Here is a 20,770-nt window from a genome sequence, read left to right on the forward strand (position 1 = left end):
AAAAAGAATAGGACCACTCCATCTCTTTCCCATGGATGTCGTAAAAGGCGACTAAGGGATAGGCTTATAAACTTAGGAATTCTCTTTTAGGCGATGGGCTGGCAACCTGTCACTATTTGAATCTCGGTTCTATCATTAAGCCAAATAGCTGAGCGTGGCCATTCAGTCTTTTCAAGACTGTTGGCTCTGTCTACCCCGCAAGGGATATAGACGTGACCATATGTATGTATGTATGTATATATGTATGTAGGTATGTATGTAATAATACTTAGTAGCATCCTCAAATTAGAAATTTTAATTGACAATTAGCGCTGATAAACTTCCCAAATGAAACGGTCGACGCGCTTCGGTTTGCGAAAAAGTTACGAAAACGAGCCTTGATGAAGGTCACCCATCTTGAGGTAGCGAGCAAGGTGAGGCATTTAGCTCCGTGAAGTCTGTTATTTCATATTCATACATACGTATGGTCACGTCTATATCCCTTGCGGGGTAGACAGAGCCAACAGTCTTCAAAAGACTGAATGGCCACGTTCAGCTATTTGGCTTAATGATAGAATTGAGATTCAAATAGTGACAGGTTGCTAGCCCATCGCCTTAAAAGAATCTCAAGTTTGTAAGCCTATCCCTTAGTCGCCTTTTACGACATCCATTGGCAAAAGATGGAGTGGTCCTATTCTTTTTTGTATTGGTGCCGGGAACCACACGGCACCAATCATTGCACATAAACTTGGGATTATTCTTTTAGGCGACGGGCTAGCAACCTGTCACTTTATATGAATCTCAATTCTATAAGTAAGCCGAACAGCTGAACGTGGCCTATCAGTATTTTCAAGATTGTTGGCTCTGTCTACCCCACAAGGGATATAGACGTGATTATATGTCTGTATGTCTTGCACACCTTGGTGTCATTTTTAATGTTTTCAGTGTCGAAAAGCATATTCAACACTACCTAATATTTTAATTGTGAAAGTTTGTATACCTATTTTTCACGTCTAAACCACTGAGATTTTTAATTGTAAAGAATAAATGGAGATACTACTGGACCGATTTTGACGAAATCTAGGACAGAGATAGAAAAATCTTACAAAAGTAAAATATGCTTTACATTACTTTTTTTTTCTGGAAATTCTCACTTTTCGCTTTAAATGCTTATATAAAAGAGGGCACGGGTTGACAAACACATCAACAATCAGCCTTTTGCAGTTTCAAAGAAAATTATTGACATTTAGGTATGCACTAAGGCAGGATTTCCCGAAATTCCCACGGGAAAGGGAATTTTCCTTTTGAGGCGAGCGGAGCTCCAAACTGATGCAAAAAAATACAAAAAAAAACATTCATCACTGGAATTTGAGTTGAAATCAAAAAAAATAAATAATCACTGGAATTTGAGCTCGATACTCTCACTTATGAGTTGGACAACTCAGCCACTCCGCCAATGGCACTATCTTTAACTTATCTGTGGAGATATTATGCAACTCTGGTTGTAGATCGGAGAAATGTGGTTGCGGTTTTTACGACACAATACTGAAACCAAATTGATGGTATTGTTACTTACTGATACGTCTGTAGTCGTAACTCATTAACCCCTAGCAGAAAGGAGGGGTTCGTAAGCTACCTGTTACTGTGCTATGGCTTTCAATCTGGGAATAATTACATTACATTTTAAGACAGCTGTCAAATTTTAAGACTAGCTCTAATAAATCAAATGGGACTATAGGTACATATACGATTAAAAAAAAATTATAATCGTATACGAATTTAAAAATGTCGAATATTATTACTATACATGAAAAATTGTCATCTAACTAATCGCACTTTACCTATTAAACTTAGTTTTCCATTATATTTTAATTATTCACGAACAACAAAATTTACAAATTTTGAAAATATATTAAATCACAACATTATGACTTTTGAATAACATATCACGTCTATATAATATATAATCACGTCTATATCCCTTGCGGGGTGGACAGAGCTACAATTCTTGAAAGGCCACGTTCAGCTTTTTGGATTCGCGCCAAAATTAACTTCTCCATATACTTAATACTTACTACATTGATTCGCCACAGATTATAAGGTAAAGCATTTAAAAAAATTCATTAGTTTATCGGACTTCCTCGATCAGTGTAATCATTAACAACGCATTATATCAATATCATCTATACTAATATTATAAAGCTGAAGAGTTTGTTTGTTTATTTGTTTGAACGCGTTAATATCAGGAACTACTGTTTCGAATTGAAAAATTATTTTTGTTTCGAATATACCATTTATCGAGGAAGGCTTTAGGCTATATAACATCACGCTGCAACTTTTAAGAGCGAAGAAATAATGGTGATGTGCCGTGTGGTTCCCGGCACCATTACAAAAAAGAATAGGACCACTCCATCTCTTTCCCACGGATGTCGTATCACTAAGCCAAACAACTGAGCGTGGCCTATCAGTCTTTTCAAGACTGGTGGCTCTGTCTACCCCGCTAGGGATATAGACGTGATCATTATGTATGTATGTATGTATGTAAATAATGGTGAATGTGAAAAAAATGCCCAAAATAACTATTCCACGCGGACGAAGTCGTGGGCGCAGCTAGTATAGTATAATGCACATTGCACACAGCTCTATCTAGACTTTCACTGTCCTATAACAGAATAGTTTACATAAGCGAGCCTCTCAATTGCACCGCTCTGACGACGTGCCGTTAAAAATGACACTGCATTTGTTATTTTTTTCACATTTTCCATTATTTCTTCGCTCCTTATAGTTGCAGCGTGATGTTATATAGCCTAAAGCTTTCCTGGATAAATGGTCTATTCAACGCAAAAATATTTTTTTAATATGAACCAGTAGTTCCTGAGATGAGCGCGTTCAAACAAACAAACAAACTCTTCCGCTTTATAATATTTATTTGTTATTTTTTTCACATTTTCCATTATTTCATCGTTCCTTATAGTTGCAGCGTGATGTTATATAGCCTAAAGCCTTCCTCGATAAATGGTCTGTTCAACGCAAAAAGAACTTTTCAATTCGAACCAGTATTCCTGAGATTAGCGCGTTCAAACAAACAAACAAACTCTTCAGCTTTATAATATTAATATAGATAAATACTAATAATATTACATCGATACCGCCGCTACTGCATAATGTAATTTAATGAGACAATAAAATTGGCTATTTGTCGCCTCACTAACAGTTTGAGAAAGCTGTTGAATGAATAAGAACACGCATGTGTCTTTTATTAGTACTAATATTATAAAGCTGAAGTGTTTGTTTGTTTGTTTGAACGCGCTAATCTCAGGAACTACTGGTTCGAATTGAAAAATTATTATTGTGCTGAATATACCATTTATCGAGGAAGGCTTTAAGCTATCGAGTAATATCATACTGCAACAGATTTTTGCAGGATATGTATTTATAACAGATAACAGTGGTAAGAAATCGGATGAAATATATTAGAGTCAATATTTAACATACATACATATGGTCACGTTTATATCCCTTGCGGGGTAGACAGAGCCAACAGTCTTGAAAAGACTGAATGGCCACGTTCAGCTATTTGGCTTAATGATAGAATTGAGATTTAAATAGTGACAGGTTGCTAGCCCATCGCCTAAAAAAGAATCCCAAGTTTGCAAGCCTATCCCTTAGTCGCCTTTTACGACATCCATGGGAAAGATATGGAGTGGTCCTATTCTTTTTATATTGGTGCCGGGAACCACACGGCTGAATATTTAAAACTGAGCAAAGTTAAATATTATACTAAACTTTTATTTATAAATTGAAACGAGACAAAACGTAGCATTTTAAAAGACATCTATGGTCCTGAAGGAATCCATTTTTAACTAGTCAGCCATAGAACTTAATAATTTTCCTAACAATCTAACACAAACACTACGCACACATGCGCGCGTGTTAAGGTAGTGTGCGTCTGCGCAAGTCGCTATACATTACATAATACCGAGGAGAGTGCATTCACTCCGCGGGTGGGAGGAGGGGGTAAATGCATCGGTGCAATGCGCACGCGCACAAAACCATTGCGCTTAGAGTAACAAGTTTGTATAGAGCATAATTTGCCGTTGATATGTTTTTTTTATTAGGTTTATTAATTTCCTAAAAAAAATATTTTACATGCTAGAATAGTCTTGAAGCCTAATAGACAACCTAGTTAATCCAATAATGGAATTAATTTAAAAAAAGAACTTTCCTCATATTACTAAAATAAATTTAAATATACCTACCTACCAGCGGCTATTGAAATGTTAGAATTACTAAAAATATCGTATAAGTTTATTGCTGAATATCACTTTGCTCAGATAAATTAGTTTCTTAAGTAACTAACATAAATCTAAATCTTTTTTAAATAAAATAAAAAAAGGATTTGACAATTATCTCTAAAAAGAAGCTGTAATTTTTACGTTTCTCTTAAACGAGGGCTCTACAATAGTTTAAGAAAGCTATTCTAACTAGCTCCATTGTGAAGTAGTGATATAACATAAGGGATAAGCTTTAATTGTACAGATCTGCAGCCATCAAAGTCACTGTTTGCTTTTGACGTAACTTATAATAGGCTCCCGCGCAACATATTTATGTATTAAAACATCTATACTAATATTATAAAGCTGAAGAGTTTGTTCGTTTGAACGCACTAATCTCAGGAACTACTGGTTCGAATTGAAAAAATATTTTTGTATTGAATAGACCATTTATCGAGGAAAACTTTAGGCTATATAATATCACGCTGCAACTATAAGGAGCGAAGAAATAAGGGAAAATGTGAACAAAAACGGGGAAAATTATTCATCCTTGAGGGCTTCAATGATGTCCAAAATAACTATTTCACGCGGACGAAGTCGCGGGCACAGCTAGTTATATATATATATATATTTCTCTTTACCAAGGATGTCGTAAAAAGCGATTAAATAAAGGCGTTGGACATCAAAAACGGTTAAGTCATTTTTGAGATGTTCACAATTTGATGTAGGTAATAATTTTAATCTAAGTTCGTGACGAATGACATTTGATCTTGGATCTTTTACTATTAGATATTTTATCTACATATTGTTATTACGGAAACTACATTCATCGATATTTTCGTGGAACCTTGCCAGTTTAGGGTATACTTGACCTGACCCTCCACAAGAAAGTCCCCGACTTGACCAAATAATACTCGTCATGGCCTTCCTTCCCACGTTTCGATTTTAGACACGAATTTATGGTCATAATCCGAGATTAAAGGCCGCTTTCCAACCCTGCGCGCGCGCCGTTTTCATGACAAAGCCCTCACCCTGCGCATAACGTGCGTGTGTGCGTGCGTGAGCGCATGCGCACACCACCACGCTCACTTTCACTTTGCGAACTATTCCTAGGTTCTAGTCACAGTGACGCCGCGAAATTCGTTGAGAAAACGACAGTTCATTGACTTTTTATAAGACTTTTTAAAATCGAGGATGGATAGTAATATAAATAATTTCTTGGTTCAAATTCCTCGAATCTAAGAACTAAGAGTAACATAAACAGAACACAATCACATACAAACATACATTGACATAAACTTATAAATTTTTATAAAGAGTGAAATAAAAGTATCATTAATGACTGAATTAACAACATTGTTTTGACAAATGAAATAGATGATGAATTACCACTTCGCCAGATCATTTAAAATCATTTTATAAATTGATACCTCTTTATCTCCTGTAACGTATTTGCATAAAAAAATTATTACACACGCAACACGTTTATAAATAAAAATTTAAATTCGTTCCTAATTTATGATGAAACCAACAACATTCTATTTTCAAATTTAAAATTATTCACAATGCTTACTGAAAGTGAAACCACGTTGATTTCCATGAGTCATTGCAGTCTCATAGACAAAGTGTTAGTCTGAACGCAGCCTTACGCTTCTATTAGAAAGGTGCGTATGTGTGCGTGCGCATGTTGCATTTTGCGCATGTGTGCGTCTAATGCATCGCTTTATATTTATGTAGAGAGAACAACATCACTGGCCATTTAGAAAATATAGAGTTATAAAAACTATTTTTAACAGGAAAATGCTATTATGAAAATTTATAACAAACTGTTTTGAACAAATTTATGACAGTTAATTAATATAACTTTTGCAAAAAGACAACCACCTCCAATCAATATCCGCCATTTTTGAAGTAGGTTATTATATGTCTTAAACCTACTCTTAAGTGTAACAAACACTTTCCTGAAAACCGCACCAAAATCGGTACAGCGAAACGCGAGATAATCGCGGACAAACAGGTAACTGAGACCCACCTTTTTTTGGTGGTGGTTAGAAAGAGTAATGTTATCTTTGCAACTTGTAAAAGTTACTCAAAGTTTTCAAACTTCAGAATTATTATATGAGACGATGATCTAGTTAACTTGTCTTGTTATCTGAATCTTAATTCCATCTTTACTTTAGTCTTTTGACTTTGAATCTTTTGACTATTGGCTCTTTCTACCTCGTAAGATATTATCTCTAAGTTAAACTCTCGACTTTCTTATACATATTATCATGTCAATATTCCTTGCGGGGTGGACAGAGTGTCTTCAAAAGCCCGAAAGCCCACGTTCAGTTGTATGGCTTAATAATGGAATTGAAATTTAAAAGTGACAGTTTGCTCACCCATTGCCTACAAGAAGAATCCTAAGTTTATAAGCCATTCCCTTAGTCCCCTTTTACGACGGAGTGATCGTATTCTAAAGAGCCGGAAACCGGGAAACATGCAATCGTTTCTAGGAAAATGATACATACATACATACATATAATCACGTCTATATCCCTTGCGGGGTAGACAGAGCCAACAGTCTTGCAAAGACTGATAGGTCACGTTCAGCTATTTGGCTTTAAGATAAAATTGAGATTCAAATAGTGACAGGTTGCTAGCCCATCGCCTTAAAAAGAATCCCAAGTTTGTAAGCCTATCCCTTAGTCGCCTTTTACGACATCCATGGGGAAGAAATGGAGTGGTCCTATTCTTTTTTGTATTGGCGCCGGGAACCACACGGCACAGGAAAATGATGACAATGAAATAGCAACCTTTTTTTCAGGGGGGGTACGTTCACACCACTCCGTATGCACTACATGCGTGTTGTGACCAGGGGTGGGGCTAGTGGGGGGGGCTCGTTCGGCACAATGCGCAAACGCAAAGACGTTCGTTGCTCCCTCGCGCGGGTCGTCGACCCTTTCACCGGCGCACGCGACTGCCACTTTCGCGATAACATAGCTAGACTTGGCGATTTAGAACGAGACAGATGTACGTTTCAGTAGGGCGCGCGAAAGGGACAACGCTGATCGAATGACCGTAGCCTCTAAGGAAAATTGTGTCTAATTAACGAAACCATTGCGTGATTACGATAATGTTTGTATCGATAACACGGTAACATCGCGATTTGGCGGCCTCTGTGGCGCAGCGGTAGTACTGTAGTCTGTGACACCGAAGGTCCTGGGTTGGAATCCCGGCCAGGGCATGACTAGAAAAGAACTAATTCTGATTGACCTGGGCTTGGATGTTTATCTATATAAGTATTTATGATAAAATATAGTATCGTTGAGTTAGTATCTCGTAACACAAGTCTCGAACTTACTTCGAGGCTAACTCAATCTGTGTAATTTGTCCCGTATTTATTTATTTATTGGGACAATTGAAATAAAAAGCAAGCTGCCGTCACTATGAGCCTCTTAATACATTAGTGCCGTGAGATTACTGGCACTAAAGAATAGGACCACTCCATCTCTTTCCCATGCCATGGATGTTGTAAAAGGCGACTAAGGGAATAAGCTCATGAACTACGGATTCTTCTTGTAGGTGATGGGTTAGCAACCTGTCGCTATTTGAATCTCAATTCTATCATTAAGCCAAACAGTTGAACGTGGCCTCTTTGCGAGACTGTTGGCTCTGTCTACCCCACAAGGGATATAGACGTGATTATATGTATGTAATACATGTGTCCAGTCTTGGAAGACATAGTACGTGCACAATAATTTCACAGCGTTTAGTGGGGTTTATGCAAATAAGAGTGTACATAGATCGCTGATAATTAAATTGTGAGAACAACATCGGCTTTCAGAAGGGCTGAGCTTTCTAATCGTGCCTCGTAACACGACCCGCTGGTCATGTACCAAACAAACAAACAAGATTTATTGTAAGCTGAATGTGTTAAGGAATACTATAATCAGAAGGCTATCAGAGGTGACCGCGATACAGAAATCAAATAATAAATAAATAAATATATACGGGACAAATAACACAGATTGAGTTAGCCTCGAAGTTCATGACTTGTGTTACGAGATACTAACTCAACGATACTATATTTATAATAAATATATAAGTATAAGACAGATAAACATCCATCTAATACTTATATGTTTAGTTTTATATAGATAGATAAACATCCAAGACCCAGGCCATCAGAAAAAGGTCTTTTCTCATCATGCCCTGGCTGGGATTCGAACCATCGGGACCTCCGGTGTCGCAGACAAGCGTACTACCGCTGCGCCACACAGGCCGTAACAATAGTAACCGTGTGTAAAAGTCATACAAACATACATACTTATAGTCGCGTCTATATCCCTTGCGGGGTAGACAGGTCAAAGGCATACCCCGGGCTCCTCCTCTCCAGAAAGGTGAGGATGCAACCGGGACAAAGCCAGGAGGAACAAGACTACAGCTGAACTTAAACTTTCAGTCCTTTCAAGACTATCGACTCTGTCTACCCCGTGAGTGATAAAGACTTTAAGTAATTTATGTAAGTATGGGTTAGGTGGTTCCTCGCTCGCGTGGAACTGGCCCCAGTGACTATATCCCACCTATTAAAATAATTTTGTCCCAAATATTTTTCACGATTTGAGCTTGTTCAATCTATACTAATATTATAAAGCTGAAGAGTTTGTGTGTTTGTTTGAACGCGCTAATCTCAGGAATAACTGGTTCGAATTGAAAAATTCTTTTTGTGTTGAATAGACCATTTATCGAGGTAGGTAGAGTGATTTTGTTTTTTATTTTTGTTACTTGTGGCGTATAGATTTTGTCACATACATCAAATAATTGCACAAAGTACATCCAAAAAATCATGCCGCTTTCTCGGAAGAGTAGGACTGAGACTACGTCTTTCCAATTTCAACGCTACCTGCATAATTCTTTCGCTTCATTCGTCTTCATAACTCCCTTCATGCAAGTCGGTAACTGCACTTTTGATACGTGCAGAATGATCACAAAATTATGCAAAACGTGGTAAAAGGAGTGACCAGCCAGCACAAGAGTGACCCCTCCCCCCTCACTGTCACTTTCTGCTGGTGAAAGGAAATCTCCCATCGCATTGAAATTTAAGGCTTTAAGCTGCTTTCTTGAACGAGGTGTGATCAAGGACAATGCAATGGCTAAATAATAAGTTTTAACGACCATATTTGACTTTTTTAAATTATTTGGATGTAATTTTATGTTGTTTTATTTACGAGTTAAATCAATGAGAATTTAAGTTTCAGTAAAATACTCGTATTAACAAAACGCGTTTTTAAGTGACAGTGTGCTTTTCAAATTAAATTTAATTAAAATTCTAAGATTTTACAAATTTAATTTATAATTTTTTTTAAAGGGTCTCCAATGTGACAAACAAATTTTAACAGCTTTAAAATTTTATTAAATATTTTAAGAAAATAAATATATATTTTTTTTACATAATATATAATATAATTTTTCTCCTAGTCCTAGTACACGCTCCTTATCCGTTTTTATTTTGCTAAATAACAATTTCAGCATCATACATCTGACCTAAGCCCAAGATCAACTACCATAGACAACAATTCTTTAGTAAAAAAAACTAGGCCACTTCAAACCTCTTTCAAAACTTTTTTATTTTTCGAATCAGCACCGAGATAACAGCGGAAAGTGCCAGTAACAAAAAGGTTTTCTTTTTTAAAGTGAATAATTTCATTCAACACTGTATGTAGATCAGTCGTCGAGGCTCGAGTGTGTTATTTGGTATATAAATTAAATAAATACGAAGGTACCTCAATGGCCGTCAAGTAAGGTCGACACGTAACGCCGAACATGCCCTGCACTATGGTTTCTGAATGGTGCTGAATAAAATGCTTGTTCTTTTTAGCCGTCTACGATGAAGCAAAAGGGAGGGTTATGATTTTGACCTGTAGGTTCATTTGTTCTCTCATAACTTCTAAACCAGTTTAATTATGCAATTTTTCATGTTAGTAATGTAATTGTTTCTTAGATAGTAGTTGTACCTCGGATTTAGAAAATACTCACCGTATTTTCTATATACAAACATTATCACGTTTTCATCGCTAACGTGGTAGACAGCGCCAAATGTCTTGAAAAGATTGTAAGGCCATGTTCAACTGTATGGCTTAATGATGGAATTAAAATTCAAATAGGGACAGGTTGCTCACCTCAATTATCAGGATATTAATAAAAACTATACAAATATTTGAAAAGATATTAAATTATTAATACGAATTAAAGCATTGTACCAACATAATACATTATGGTTAAGGCTTTAAATTGAACCTTGCGCGTGACCTTTATTTTAAATATCAGTTTTAAGACTCATGGTATTTTCCATATCATGAAGTCATTTTTAGATAACAATTCTTTATTTAAGCGTTACAAAAATATAATAACCTGGTTACTAAAATCCAGGCTACAGGGTGGCACATCAAAATTCATTACCTATGGTATATAAAAAGTAGCGATTTTTCTATTTCAGCTAAATTAATTCTTTGTATAAATGTGTATCAACTAGTAAACAATTAATTGTATTAGAATCTTCAATTAATTAATTCAAGTAATTAACTAAAATAATTATGCTTACTTATGTGTGAGTTGTAATTGTATTGTAAGTTGGTACCTAATTATACAATAATAAGGTCACGGATTGCTCCATTGTTTAATGCACGTAGCTGGGCTGGTCAGACCAACGGTTTGAATAAGAAGATTACAACAAGGCCACCAAAAAATCCTACCTTCGTATAAAAAATCGCGAGCCATGACAATGTCCTAAATAAATACTACAAAAATGGCAACACGCCTACAAAGATAATAAACGCGTCCACTAATTTAGCATTAAAACGAAGGTCGCATCGCCTCACATCAATATTAATTTAGTTAGGTATAAGTAGAACGCAAATACTCACAGTACATGACGTATGCATAACCGACCTAAAAAAAAATGCAACCATCGACAAATTTTCAATGAGAAAAACTGTCAAACTGCAAAGCGCGCGAAAATGTTCACACTATCGCGAAATTTTGGCCGCGATGAGCAGTTACGCAAATTGTAAAGAGTTTTGCTCAGTGTATTATTTATTGATTGTTGAAAAACAATGGCGGGCGCTCGCTGGCAGTGAGTCAGTGGGTCAAGGGTGCGCTGGCCTAGTTACGCAGCAGCGCGCCGAAATTCGCGGGCTCACAGTTGCTAACCTCAAAAAGTAGGGAGGGGCCACGCGAATAATGCATTTCATGTTAAGTACTGAATATTTTTACATTTAAGTAGTTAATTTTCATTGTATTTTCTCATGGCCTGTTGTTTTAAATATCATAACTAAGTTTGAAGAAAATACCGAAGTTATATTTTTAGATTTTGTCTCCAAAATATGCATTTCTACGATATTCAAGATTTTTTTTCACGATATACGCATTAATATAGCTGTTAAGTTCTAACTTTTGGCTGGGAGTTCTCTTTCATGGGGCTTTTAGGGGATGACCACATACTAAAAGATGTCAATTAATTAGTTTCACGGGTTTAATTCTTCTATGTCAAATCGTCTAAATTATATACAGATTTCGTCACTAATCTTAAATCATCGATTACATTTTCCCAAACTGTCACATCACTAGTGGAATGGGCCAGCTTTGAAGTCTCTTTACGTAACCCAAGTTTAAGGCCAACTAGATTTCGGCCCAACAGTGAGCGGGGCACCCACAGCATATGTAATGTATGCAGGTGGCTTGCAACAAATGCCGCTTTCAAATACGTATGCATAATTTCACCTACTTGAGAGTTATAATGTCAGTGTTATATCATCATATCTTATAATTATTATTATTTTGTTAACAACTTTATATTTAATCCCGACTAACGCGAAAGTGAGTTTGAATATTTTTATTAGTTACGTCTTCGCGCTTTTAATTTGTAAATATTTTACCCAAATAAGAATAATATTTGTGATTCCTGTTGTTTTTGATGATGCGCTAGCACTATTTGAATCTCAATGTCATCATTTAGCTATAGAGCTGAACGTAATAATGTAACCTACCAGACTTTTTGAGACTGTTGGCTCTGTTTATTCCGTACAATGGGTGACGTGATAAATATGTATTATACTACCTCCTAGAAGAGATTTCTTTAGAAATAAGTAGTGACTTTGTAAAAAGTTTTCTTTAGTTCATATTCTTTGTCTTTTTCTTCTTGTACATACAAAAAGTAATGAAGCTTCTTAAAATCTTTGAAAAGTAAAAGTGTGAATCAAATAAATGATCGATCATGTAACTACGTCTACCACCAATTCGTGGTATAATATGCAAGTTTAAAATAATATAACAAAAAATAAATTAAAAAAATTAACTCACTTCGTAATAATTGTGTACTGACTAAAACATTTACAATGAAACATAATCACAATAACCTTCTCTTCTCACCGAATGTCGGAACGTCAAGGTGAAATGCACTAACGCCATCTCTTATCGAGTAGCCGAACTAACATCCTGTTATTTCGTTACCTTGACCGCCTGAAGTCTGAAGGATATTGATAAAACAAATTGCTATTGCCGTGTAATTATTTTGTAAAACAATGGAAGATCCAGATAAGAAAATAAGTGTTTTATGTCTAGGCCCCAAAGGTTCAGGCAAAACTACGTTATTGAAGAAACTGCAAAACGCTGAAGGTATTGATTATACCTACAGTCCCGTGCCAACAATAGGGACTAACATTTACGATGTACATTATTTTAATAAACACGGGAAGAAACAGGTGCTGTCGGTGAGAGAAGTCGGGGGAGAGATGGCGCCACTGTGGGGGAACTATTTGGACGGAGTGGAAAAGGTAAAATGGTTAAATAATTGCGATTTTGTCTGGATTTTGATACTTGACGGCTAAGACTACATCTTTCCACTTGCCACGATCTCTGCATACTTCTTTCGCTTCATCCACATTCATAACTCCCTTCATGCAAGCTCGGCGATTTGATTCTTTGCCAGGTTTAACTCTTTGCCTGGTTAAATAAATGTATAAAGATTCAAAATATGATGTGACAGGTTTTGTTGGCAATCTCCTAAAAAGTACTAATTTTTAGGATTATTAGCGTCTCCCACATGTAAATATTTTATGTAATGTTACATTTAAAAATAAAGTTTTGTCTTTTATATAACTACTTACGTTAGTATTTTTAATACTAAAAATATTCCATGCATCCAATAAGGGGTAAACTGTTAATACTGTTAAATGTATTTTCATCTACACGTCTTCACATTTACGCATTAAATACTTTATGTTTGAGTTTGTTAACACAGAGGTTTTTCATTTATAGTCTTTAGAAGGCCTAGTAAAAAAATTCTTGATGGTATGTATTTTCAAAAGAATTCTCAATTTTAACCCCAAAAATGTATTTTGCAGATAATATACGTGGTCGACACTTCAAATCTTTGCCAGATATCTGCAGCCGCTGTTCTTCTGTACACTCTTCTAGCAGAACCACGGCTAAGGACTGCTAAGGTATTCTACTAATTGATAAAGAAAAGTCGATTCCCCCGTCTGTTCCTACGTCTGTTTGTATGTATGCTTAGATCTTAAAAACGCCACAACTGATTTTGATGCAGTTTTTTTTATTAAATAGAGTGATTTAAGAGGAAGGTTTTTATGTATGAATGCTAAAATCAGCCAGCGGAACTGCGTGTCAAACCTATTTAAATAATTATAATTAATCGTAACTTCCAGTTCATTCTAGTGTTGAGCAAGATGGACGCGGCTTACCGTCAGATGCGCAACGAAGCGCTACTCATGCTGCAGCACGCGCGGCTCAGCAAGGAACTGAAGAATGCTCCAAGGTTGCTGGAGACGTCTCCGCTCACTGGCGAGGGCATTGAAGAGTTGAGAGCTTTTCTGGCAGAGCCCGTCAAATCTCCTTTAAAGATTAACAATTAGTAGAAAATTTTTATTAAAAATGCTTTGTTTATAACTGTTTTTATGTGCAGTTCAGTTAGAAACCCCAGAAATAAGCCGCTTTCCTTGGGCTGTGAGGCCGCATTGATTTGTGTCTCTAAGTTAGAAAAAAAATCAAACTGTCACTGTCAAAAGGTTAAAATAATAAAAAAATCAATATATTTCATTTCAATCAAAACAAAGTTGTTTACATTTCTTAGAATTAAGAATTTTATTTTATTTCTTTTAAATAATAGCAATAGGTCGAAAAAGTATTGAAATTATGGATGTTTCAAAAGTTTGCCGTAGTTGTATGAAAGAAGTTGCTTCTTGGGAACGAGAAAACTTCAACCCTAAAGCCGTGGAGATGTTCTGTTTTTGTACAAACATCAAGGTATGTAAATTATAATATAATATAAATTACCAATAAAATTACATCTGAACGTGTTACTACAGTTTTTTAAGACTGTTGGCTCTGTCTTGCCCGCGAGGGATATAGACGTGTCTATATGTATGTATGTACCAATTAGATATGTTCACCTTATTAGGATTCCTCTTTATATTTCTACTATCCGCCTTCAAATCTTTGTAAATTTTAACATACTAATTTATTCCAATGTTAAAGCATTTAGTAGTTTTTTTGTGAAAGAATAATAGACACATACATGCACTCATACTTACAAACTTTTGTATTTTTAATAATATTTATAAATAATTAATATAAACAAATAAATTTTAGAAACTCTCCTACTAAAATTTATAAATAAAATAAAATATTTATGTATATTTATAAAGATATGAAACTTATTTCATATCTACAGATATCAGATGAAGACAAACTGCCTCGTCAGTTCTGCTATGATTGCATCATCAAGATCGAATCGTCATTCACATTCATTACGGAAGCTCAGAAAGTTAATGTCACCCTCAAAAATATAATTTCACGAGCCATAACAAGCATTATCGTAGAACCTGAGAGCCACAGTAAAAGTGTATGTAATATTAAGCTAACGTTACCAGATTATAAATTAAGTACGTCAGCCGACGATTATAGTGAGCCCTTATTCGAAGATCGTCATGATTTTAATATAGAAACTGATATAAATAAAGAAACGAAACTAACTGAACAAATAATTATTAATAATGATGAGAAAGAACAAAAAAATGAATTAAAAAATACAAATGAAAGTGAGAATATAAAACAATCATGCCCAGTTTGCAGAAAAACATTTACGTCTAAAACATGGTTCGATAAACACGTGGAGAAGCAACATAATACACATAAATGTACACAGTGTCCCAAATGTAAGTTTATATTAACTTTTATAGAATAGAATAGATTTATTTTGTGACGTGTGTGGTTCCCGGCACCAATATAAAAAAGAACGGGACCACTCCATCTCTTTCCCCATGCTTGTCGTAAAAGGCGACTAAGGGGATAGGCTTACAAACTTGGGATTCTTTTTTAGGCGATGGACTAGCAACCTGTCACTTTTTGAATCTCATACATACATACATACATATGGTCACGTCTATATCCCTTGCGGCGTAGACAGAGCCAACAGTCTTGAAAAGACTGAATGGCCACGTTCAGCTATTTGGCTTAATGATGGAATTGAGATTCAAATAGTGACAGGTTGCTAACCCAATGCCTAAAAAAGAATCCCAAGTTTGTAAGCCTATCCCTTAGTCGCCTTTTACGACATCCATGGGAAAGAGATGGAGTGGTCCTATTCTTTTTTGTGTTGGTGCCGGGAACCACACAGCACATTTGATTTGAATCTCAAGTCTATCATTAAGCCAAACAGCTGAACGTGGCCGATCATTCTTTTCGAGACTGTTGGCTCAGTCTACCCCGCAATGGATATAGACTTGACCATATGTATGTATGTATGTAAAGAATGTTTAAAAGAAAACAAAATTGACCAATTTTTTTATTCCAGCATTTGCCAAGAAGTCTCAACTTGCGTACCACGCCACGTCCCACTCCGATGAACGCCAGTACGCATGCCCAGTGGCCGACTGCGGCAAAACGTACAAGAGGAGTAAGGAACTAACTAGCCACGCTCGTACACACGCTGATGTCAGGCCGTACGCTTGCGACAAATGCTCGATGAGGTATGAACATACATACATACATATGGTCACGTCCATATCCCTTGCGGGGTAGACAGAACCAAACAGTCTTGAAAAGACTGAATGGCCACGTTCAGCTTAATTTGGCTTAATGATAGATTTGAGATTCAAATAGTGACAGGTTGCTGGCCCATCGCCTAAAAATAAGAATCTCAAGTTTGTAAGCCTGTCCCTTAGTCGCCTTTCACGACATCCATGGGAAAAAGATGGAGTGGTCCTATTCTTTTTTGTACTGGTGCCGGGAACCACACGGCGCCTGTACATAACTTCGAAAATAGTCTTTGGTACATGGCTGGATTATATGTATGTATGTCTGTATCTTGATCAAATTAAGGACGTCCTGGTGAAGGGTCAGGTCAAAAGTACCCGAAACCGCCGAGCTTGCATGAAGAGAGTTATGAATGTGGATGAAGCGAAGGAAATATGCAGAGATCGTGTCAAGTGGAAAGAGGTAGTCTCTGCCTACCCCTCCGGGAAAGAGGCGTGATTTTATGTATGTATGTCTGTATAAGGAATGTTGAAGGTTCTATAAGTTCACGTTTACTTTTCAGGTTTAAACTGAAAAGCGTGCTGAAAGGCCACATGAAGGTCCACGAGGGTAGCAAGCAGCACCTCTGCTACCACTGCGGATGGAGTTTCAAACAAAGTAACCATTTAAAGTCATAGAAACGCCGCGTGGTTTCCGACGTTTTGGAATAGAACCATTCACCCGTGGTAGAATAGAACCACTCCCATATCTTAACCGTGAATGTCGTAAAAGGTGACTAAGGGATAGGCTTATAAATTTGAGATTCCTTTTGTTGGCGATGGGCTAGCAACCTGTCACTATTTGAATCTCAATTCCGTTGTAAAGCCTAACTGCTGAACGTGGCCTATAAATCTTTTCATGAATGTAAGCTCTGTCTACCCCGCAAGAGATAAAGATGTCATTATATGCATGTATGTATGTATTTTCATTTGAAGAGTACTCGAACCGGCAAGTTTGCAGGCAGAGAGTTACGAATGTGAATAAATAAATATATGCCTACGGGACAAATTACACAGATTGAGTAAGCCTCGATGTAAATTCGAGACTTGTGTTACGAGATACTAACTCAACGATACTATATTTTATAGTAATACTTATATACTTTTATATAAACATCCAAGACCCAGGCCAATCAAAGTTTTTTTCATGCCCTGACCGGGATTCGAACCCGAGACCTCCGGTGTCACAGACAAGCGTACTACCGCTGCGCCACAGAGGCCGTCTCCGAATGAACGTAAAACTCAATAAAGTTATTACAAACAAACAAATACTTTCAGTTGGCAACCTTAAAGTCCACATGCGAATTCACACTGGGGAGAAGCCTTTCTCTTGTTCCGAGTGCGAGTTTCGCGCGGCCGCCGCCTCCAACCTGCGGCGCCACCAGCGCATACACGCTGCGCAGGCGACGCACGTCTGCCTCACTTGTAGGAAGGGCTTCTATGATGCTAGTTCTCTTGTAAGTTATTAGAAGTTTATGCCCGAGGTAGAAACATATTTATTTCGTTTATATCCTTTGCGGGTAGACAGACATTTCAGGTTTGAAAAGCCTGAAATGAAAGACCTTGTTTAAATTTATGGCTAAATGATGGAACTGAGATTCAAATTGTGACAGGTTGCTAGCCCATCGCCTGAAAGAAGAATTCCAAGTTGATATAACCTATCACTTTGATGTCTTAAAAAGATGGAGTAGTCCTACTATTCTTTTTCTATTGGTGCCTTGATGAACTATACGGTAATGTTTCTTTTAAATAGGCCCATAGTTGTCAAAGCTTAAAAGATACAGAAAAAGAATATAATAGGCCATGGTTCAGATGAATGGCTTTACTATGAAATTGAGATTCAAATAGTGACAGGCTACTAGCCCATCGCTTACAAGAGGAATCCCAAGTTTATAAGTAATATCCCTTTGTCGCCTTTTACGATATCTTTTTTTTTAATATATACGGGACAAATTACACAGATTGAGTTAGCCTCGAAGTAAGTTCGAAACTTGTGTTACGAGATACTAATTCAACGATACTATATTTTATAATAAATACTTATATAGATAAACATCCAAGACCCAGGTCAATCAGAAAAAAATCTTTTCTCATCATGCCCTGGCCGGGATTCGAACCCGGGACCTCCGTTGTCACAGACAAGCGTACTACCGCTGCGCCACAGACGCTGTCTATGGGAAAGATAAAAAGCGGTTCTATTCTTAAGTGCATTAAAGCACAGGTTTCGAATAATAAATTCGGTCTGCGTTCAGTCGCGGCACGCGCGCACGCACTCGCGCGCGCGGCCGTTCGCCTGCGGCGGCTGCGCGCGCGCCTTCGCCGACAGCTGGAAGCGCAAGGCGCACCTCATGCGCAGCCACCGCCTGGCGCTCGCCGACATCCCGCCGCTGCGCAGGGACGGCGCGCCCAGGGAGCGCTAGTGGGGCCACCGCATGTTCTATGGGACAGTTCCACGGTACAAATTACACACCTATTTTTTTATGAACGTCAAGATGGCGGAGCCACCTCGCAAAACACAAATATTGTCGAACCAGCCCTTAGTACCTAGTTTGTACCTGTTTGTACCTATATCAAAAAAGTTTGTACCTCAAATAATTCAAAAATATCGATTATGATATGTGGTTCCTCCATCTTGACGTCAAAATGGAGGAACCACCTTCGTTTCTTATAAAAATATAATGTATACCGTCAAGATGACCACACGGACACTTAGTACCTCCCAAGATCTTATCGCTATAATCGTTTTTTAAAGCAGTTTTTTAAGAAAATAATTAACAAAAAGAAAATGACAGAAGTGCCTCTGAATAATTATAGCAAAATGTATTAAACGAAAACTTTACTTCAAAATATTGCTAGGCGTTTAGGATTTAGTACAAAAAATTATATTTATTAATTATTTAACAGCACAACACAAACAAACATTAAGTTTGTTATTAAATTATACGAGGATTCAAATTGTAGAATAACCCATCAAATAAATTTAATCGACTTTGAGATAATTTTATTTAAATATTAGTAATAATTTTATTTAAATATCAGAACTATTATTTATAACTTATTGAAATATATTTAGTTATATACAACTCGTTTAAATAACATAACATTAGCATTGTGCTTTTAAATAATTAATAAATATATATTTTTTTGTACTAAATCCTAAACGCCTAGAACTATTTTGAAGTAAAGTTTTCGTTTAATACATTTTGCTATAATTCTTCAGAGGCACTTCTGTCATTTTCTTTTTGTTAATTATTTTCTTAAAAAACTGCTTTAAAAAACGATTATAGCGATAAGATCTTGGGAGGTACTAAGTGTCCGTGTGGTCATCTTGACGGTATACATTATATTTTTATAAGAAACGAAGGTGGTTCCTCCATTTTGACGTCAAGATGGAGGAACCACATATCATAATCGCTATTTTTGAATTATTTGAGGTACAAACTTTTTTGATATAGGTACAAACAGGTACAAACTAGGTACTAAGGGCTGGTTCGACAATATTTGTGTTTTGCGAGGTGGCTCCGTCATCTTGACGTTCATATTTTTTTACAGCAGTTCTATGATCGAAAATGAAAGGACTTAGTCTCATTTTTGTAGTAGATAAATAATTTAAGTAATGCGTGGAGTCAATAAGTGATATCTTGTATATAATTTTGAAAATAAATCTTATTCTGTCCTCTGTCTAAATCTCTGCGTGTTCCCGGTTGCACCCTCCACAGAAGTGTTTCGGAGCCCGGGGTCCACTTTGTCTCTCCACTTGGTCCGGTTTTTGGCGTACTCGGATTTCAATCCATGGGCTCGCATATCATCTTTTGCGAATTCCAGCCATGATATCTTCAGCCTGCCTTTTCTACCTAATTCTCATTTGTTCTACAGAACAATTTATTTATAGAATTAGTGGTATTTCCTTTTTCTCAATAGTGTTTTATCACATTATCACGCCTCTTCCAGAGGGTGTAGGCAGAGACTACATCTTTTCACTTATTATTATTGATACGATCTATGCTGATACTTCTTTCGCTTCATTCACATTAAGAACTCTCTTCATGCAAGCTTGTTGATTTCAAAGAAAACACACTGTATCGAAACATTATTTATATTTCTATACAAGCCAACAATCAATATATTTAATTAATATATTTATAACATAAAACATGTATTATTTACAGATGAAAAGGAAGAACCAGTTTCGAGAACATTCTACCAAGCACCAAAGACTATGGGATTTCTAAATGATTTATTTATTTCTACCCTCCTTCTTTAGTTAGTTACTCTTTGGTCTATGAAAAAGCAGTGTTGCCAACTGTATTTGATGAAAAGACGCTAAAACACCGAACTGACAAGGTTTCGATAAATTAAAAAGCAAAAGAATTTTTAATTAATTAATTACAATAAATTCGCGATATTTGTGATAAAAAAAGGTAATTCCTCAGCTGTCCTTTC

At 36.5% G+C, this 20,770-nt stretch overlaps 2 protein-coding genes across 5 annotated transcripts; both read left to right on the forward strand.

Annotated features, from left to right (window-relative positions):
* Positions 1 to 11,274: 11,274 nt before the first annotated feature.
* Positions 11,275 to 14,304, forward strand: LOC106132911 (uncharacterized). 2 transcript variants are annotated; one of them, XM_060954540.1, is made up of 4 exons: positions 11,275 to 11,493; positions 12,858 to 13,069; positions 13,640 to 13,738; positions 13,961 to 14,304. In XM_060954540.1, the coding sequence occupies exons 1-4, from the start codon at positions 11,478 to 11,480 to the stop codon at positions 14,165 to 14,167; spliced, it is 534 nt and encodes a 177-aa protein (XP_060810523.1). In that variant the 5' UTR covers positions 11,275 to 11,477; the 3' UTR covers positions 14,168 to 14,304. The 2 variants fall into 2 exon arrangements, with proteins under 2 accessions (XP_060810523.1, XP_013187937.1); XM_013332483.2 differs by lacking the exon at positions 11,275 to 11,493 and having other exon boundaries at positions 12,125 to 13,069; positions 13,961 to 14,298.
* A 13-nt stretch (positions 14,305 to 14,317) lies between these two features.
* Positions 14,318 to 20,601, forward strand: LOC106132910 (zinc finger protein 664-like). 3 transcript variants are annotated; one of them, XM_013332482.2, is made up of 7 exons: positions 14,318 to 14,558; positions 14,986 to 15,469; positions 16,108 to 16,282; positions 16,852 to 16,946; positions 17,606 to 17,784; positions 18,580 to 18,782; positions 20,497 to 20,601. In XM_013332482.2, exons 1-6 carry the CDS (start codon positions 14,448 to 14,450, stop codon positions 18,745 to 18,747), a joined length of 1,212 nt encoding a protein of 403 aa, XP_013187936.1. In that variant the 5' UTR covers positions 14,318 to 14,447; the 3' UTR covers positions 18,748 to 18,782; positions 20,497 to 20,601. The 3 variants fall into 3 exon arrangements, with proteins under 3 accessions (XP_013187936.1, XP_060810520.1, XP_060810521.1); XM_060954537.1 differs by having other exon boundaries at positions 18,580 to 18,746; positions 20,497 to 20,587; XM_060954538.1 differs by having other exon boundaries at positions 14,430 to 14,558; positions 14,960 to 15,469.
* The last annotated feature ends 169 nt before the right edge of the window (positions 20,602 to 20,770 follow it).

The sequence above is a fragment of the Amyelois transitella genome, chromosome 4, assembly GCF_032362555.1.
Source record: "Amyelois transitella isolate CPQ chromosome 4, ilAmyTran1.1, whole genome shotgun sequence".
Lineage (NCBI taxonomy): Eukaryota > Metazoa > Arthropoda > Insecta > Lepidoptera > Pyralidae > Amyelois > Amyelois transitella.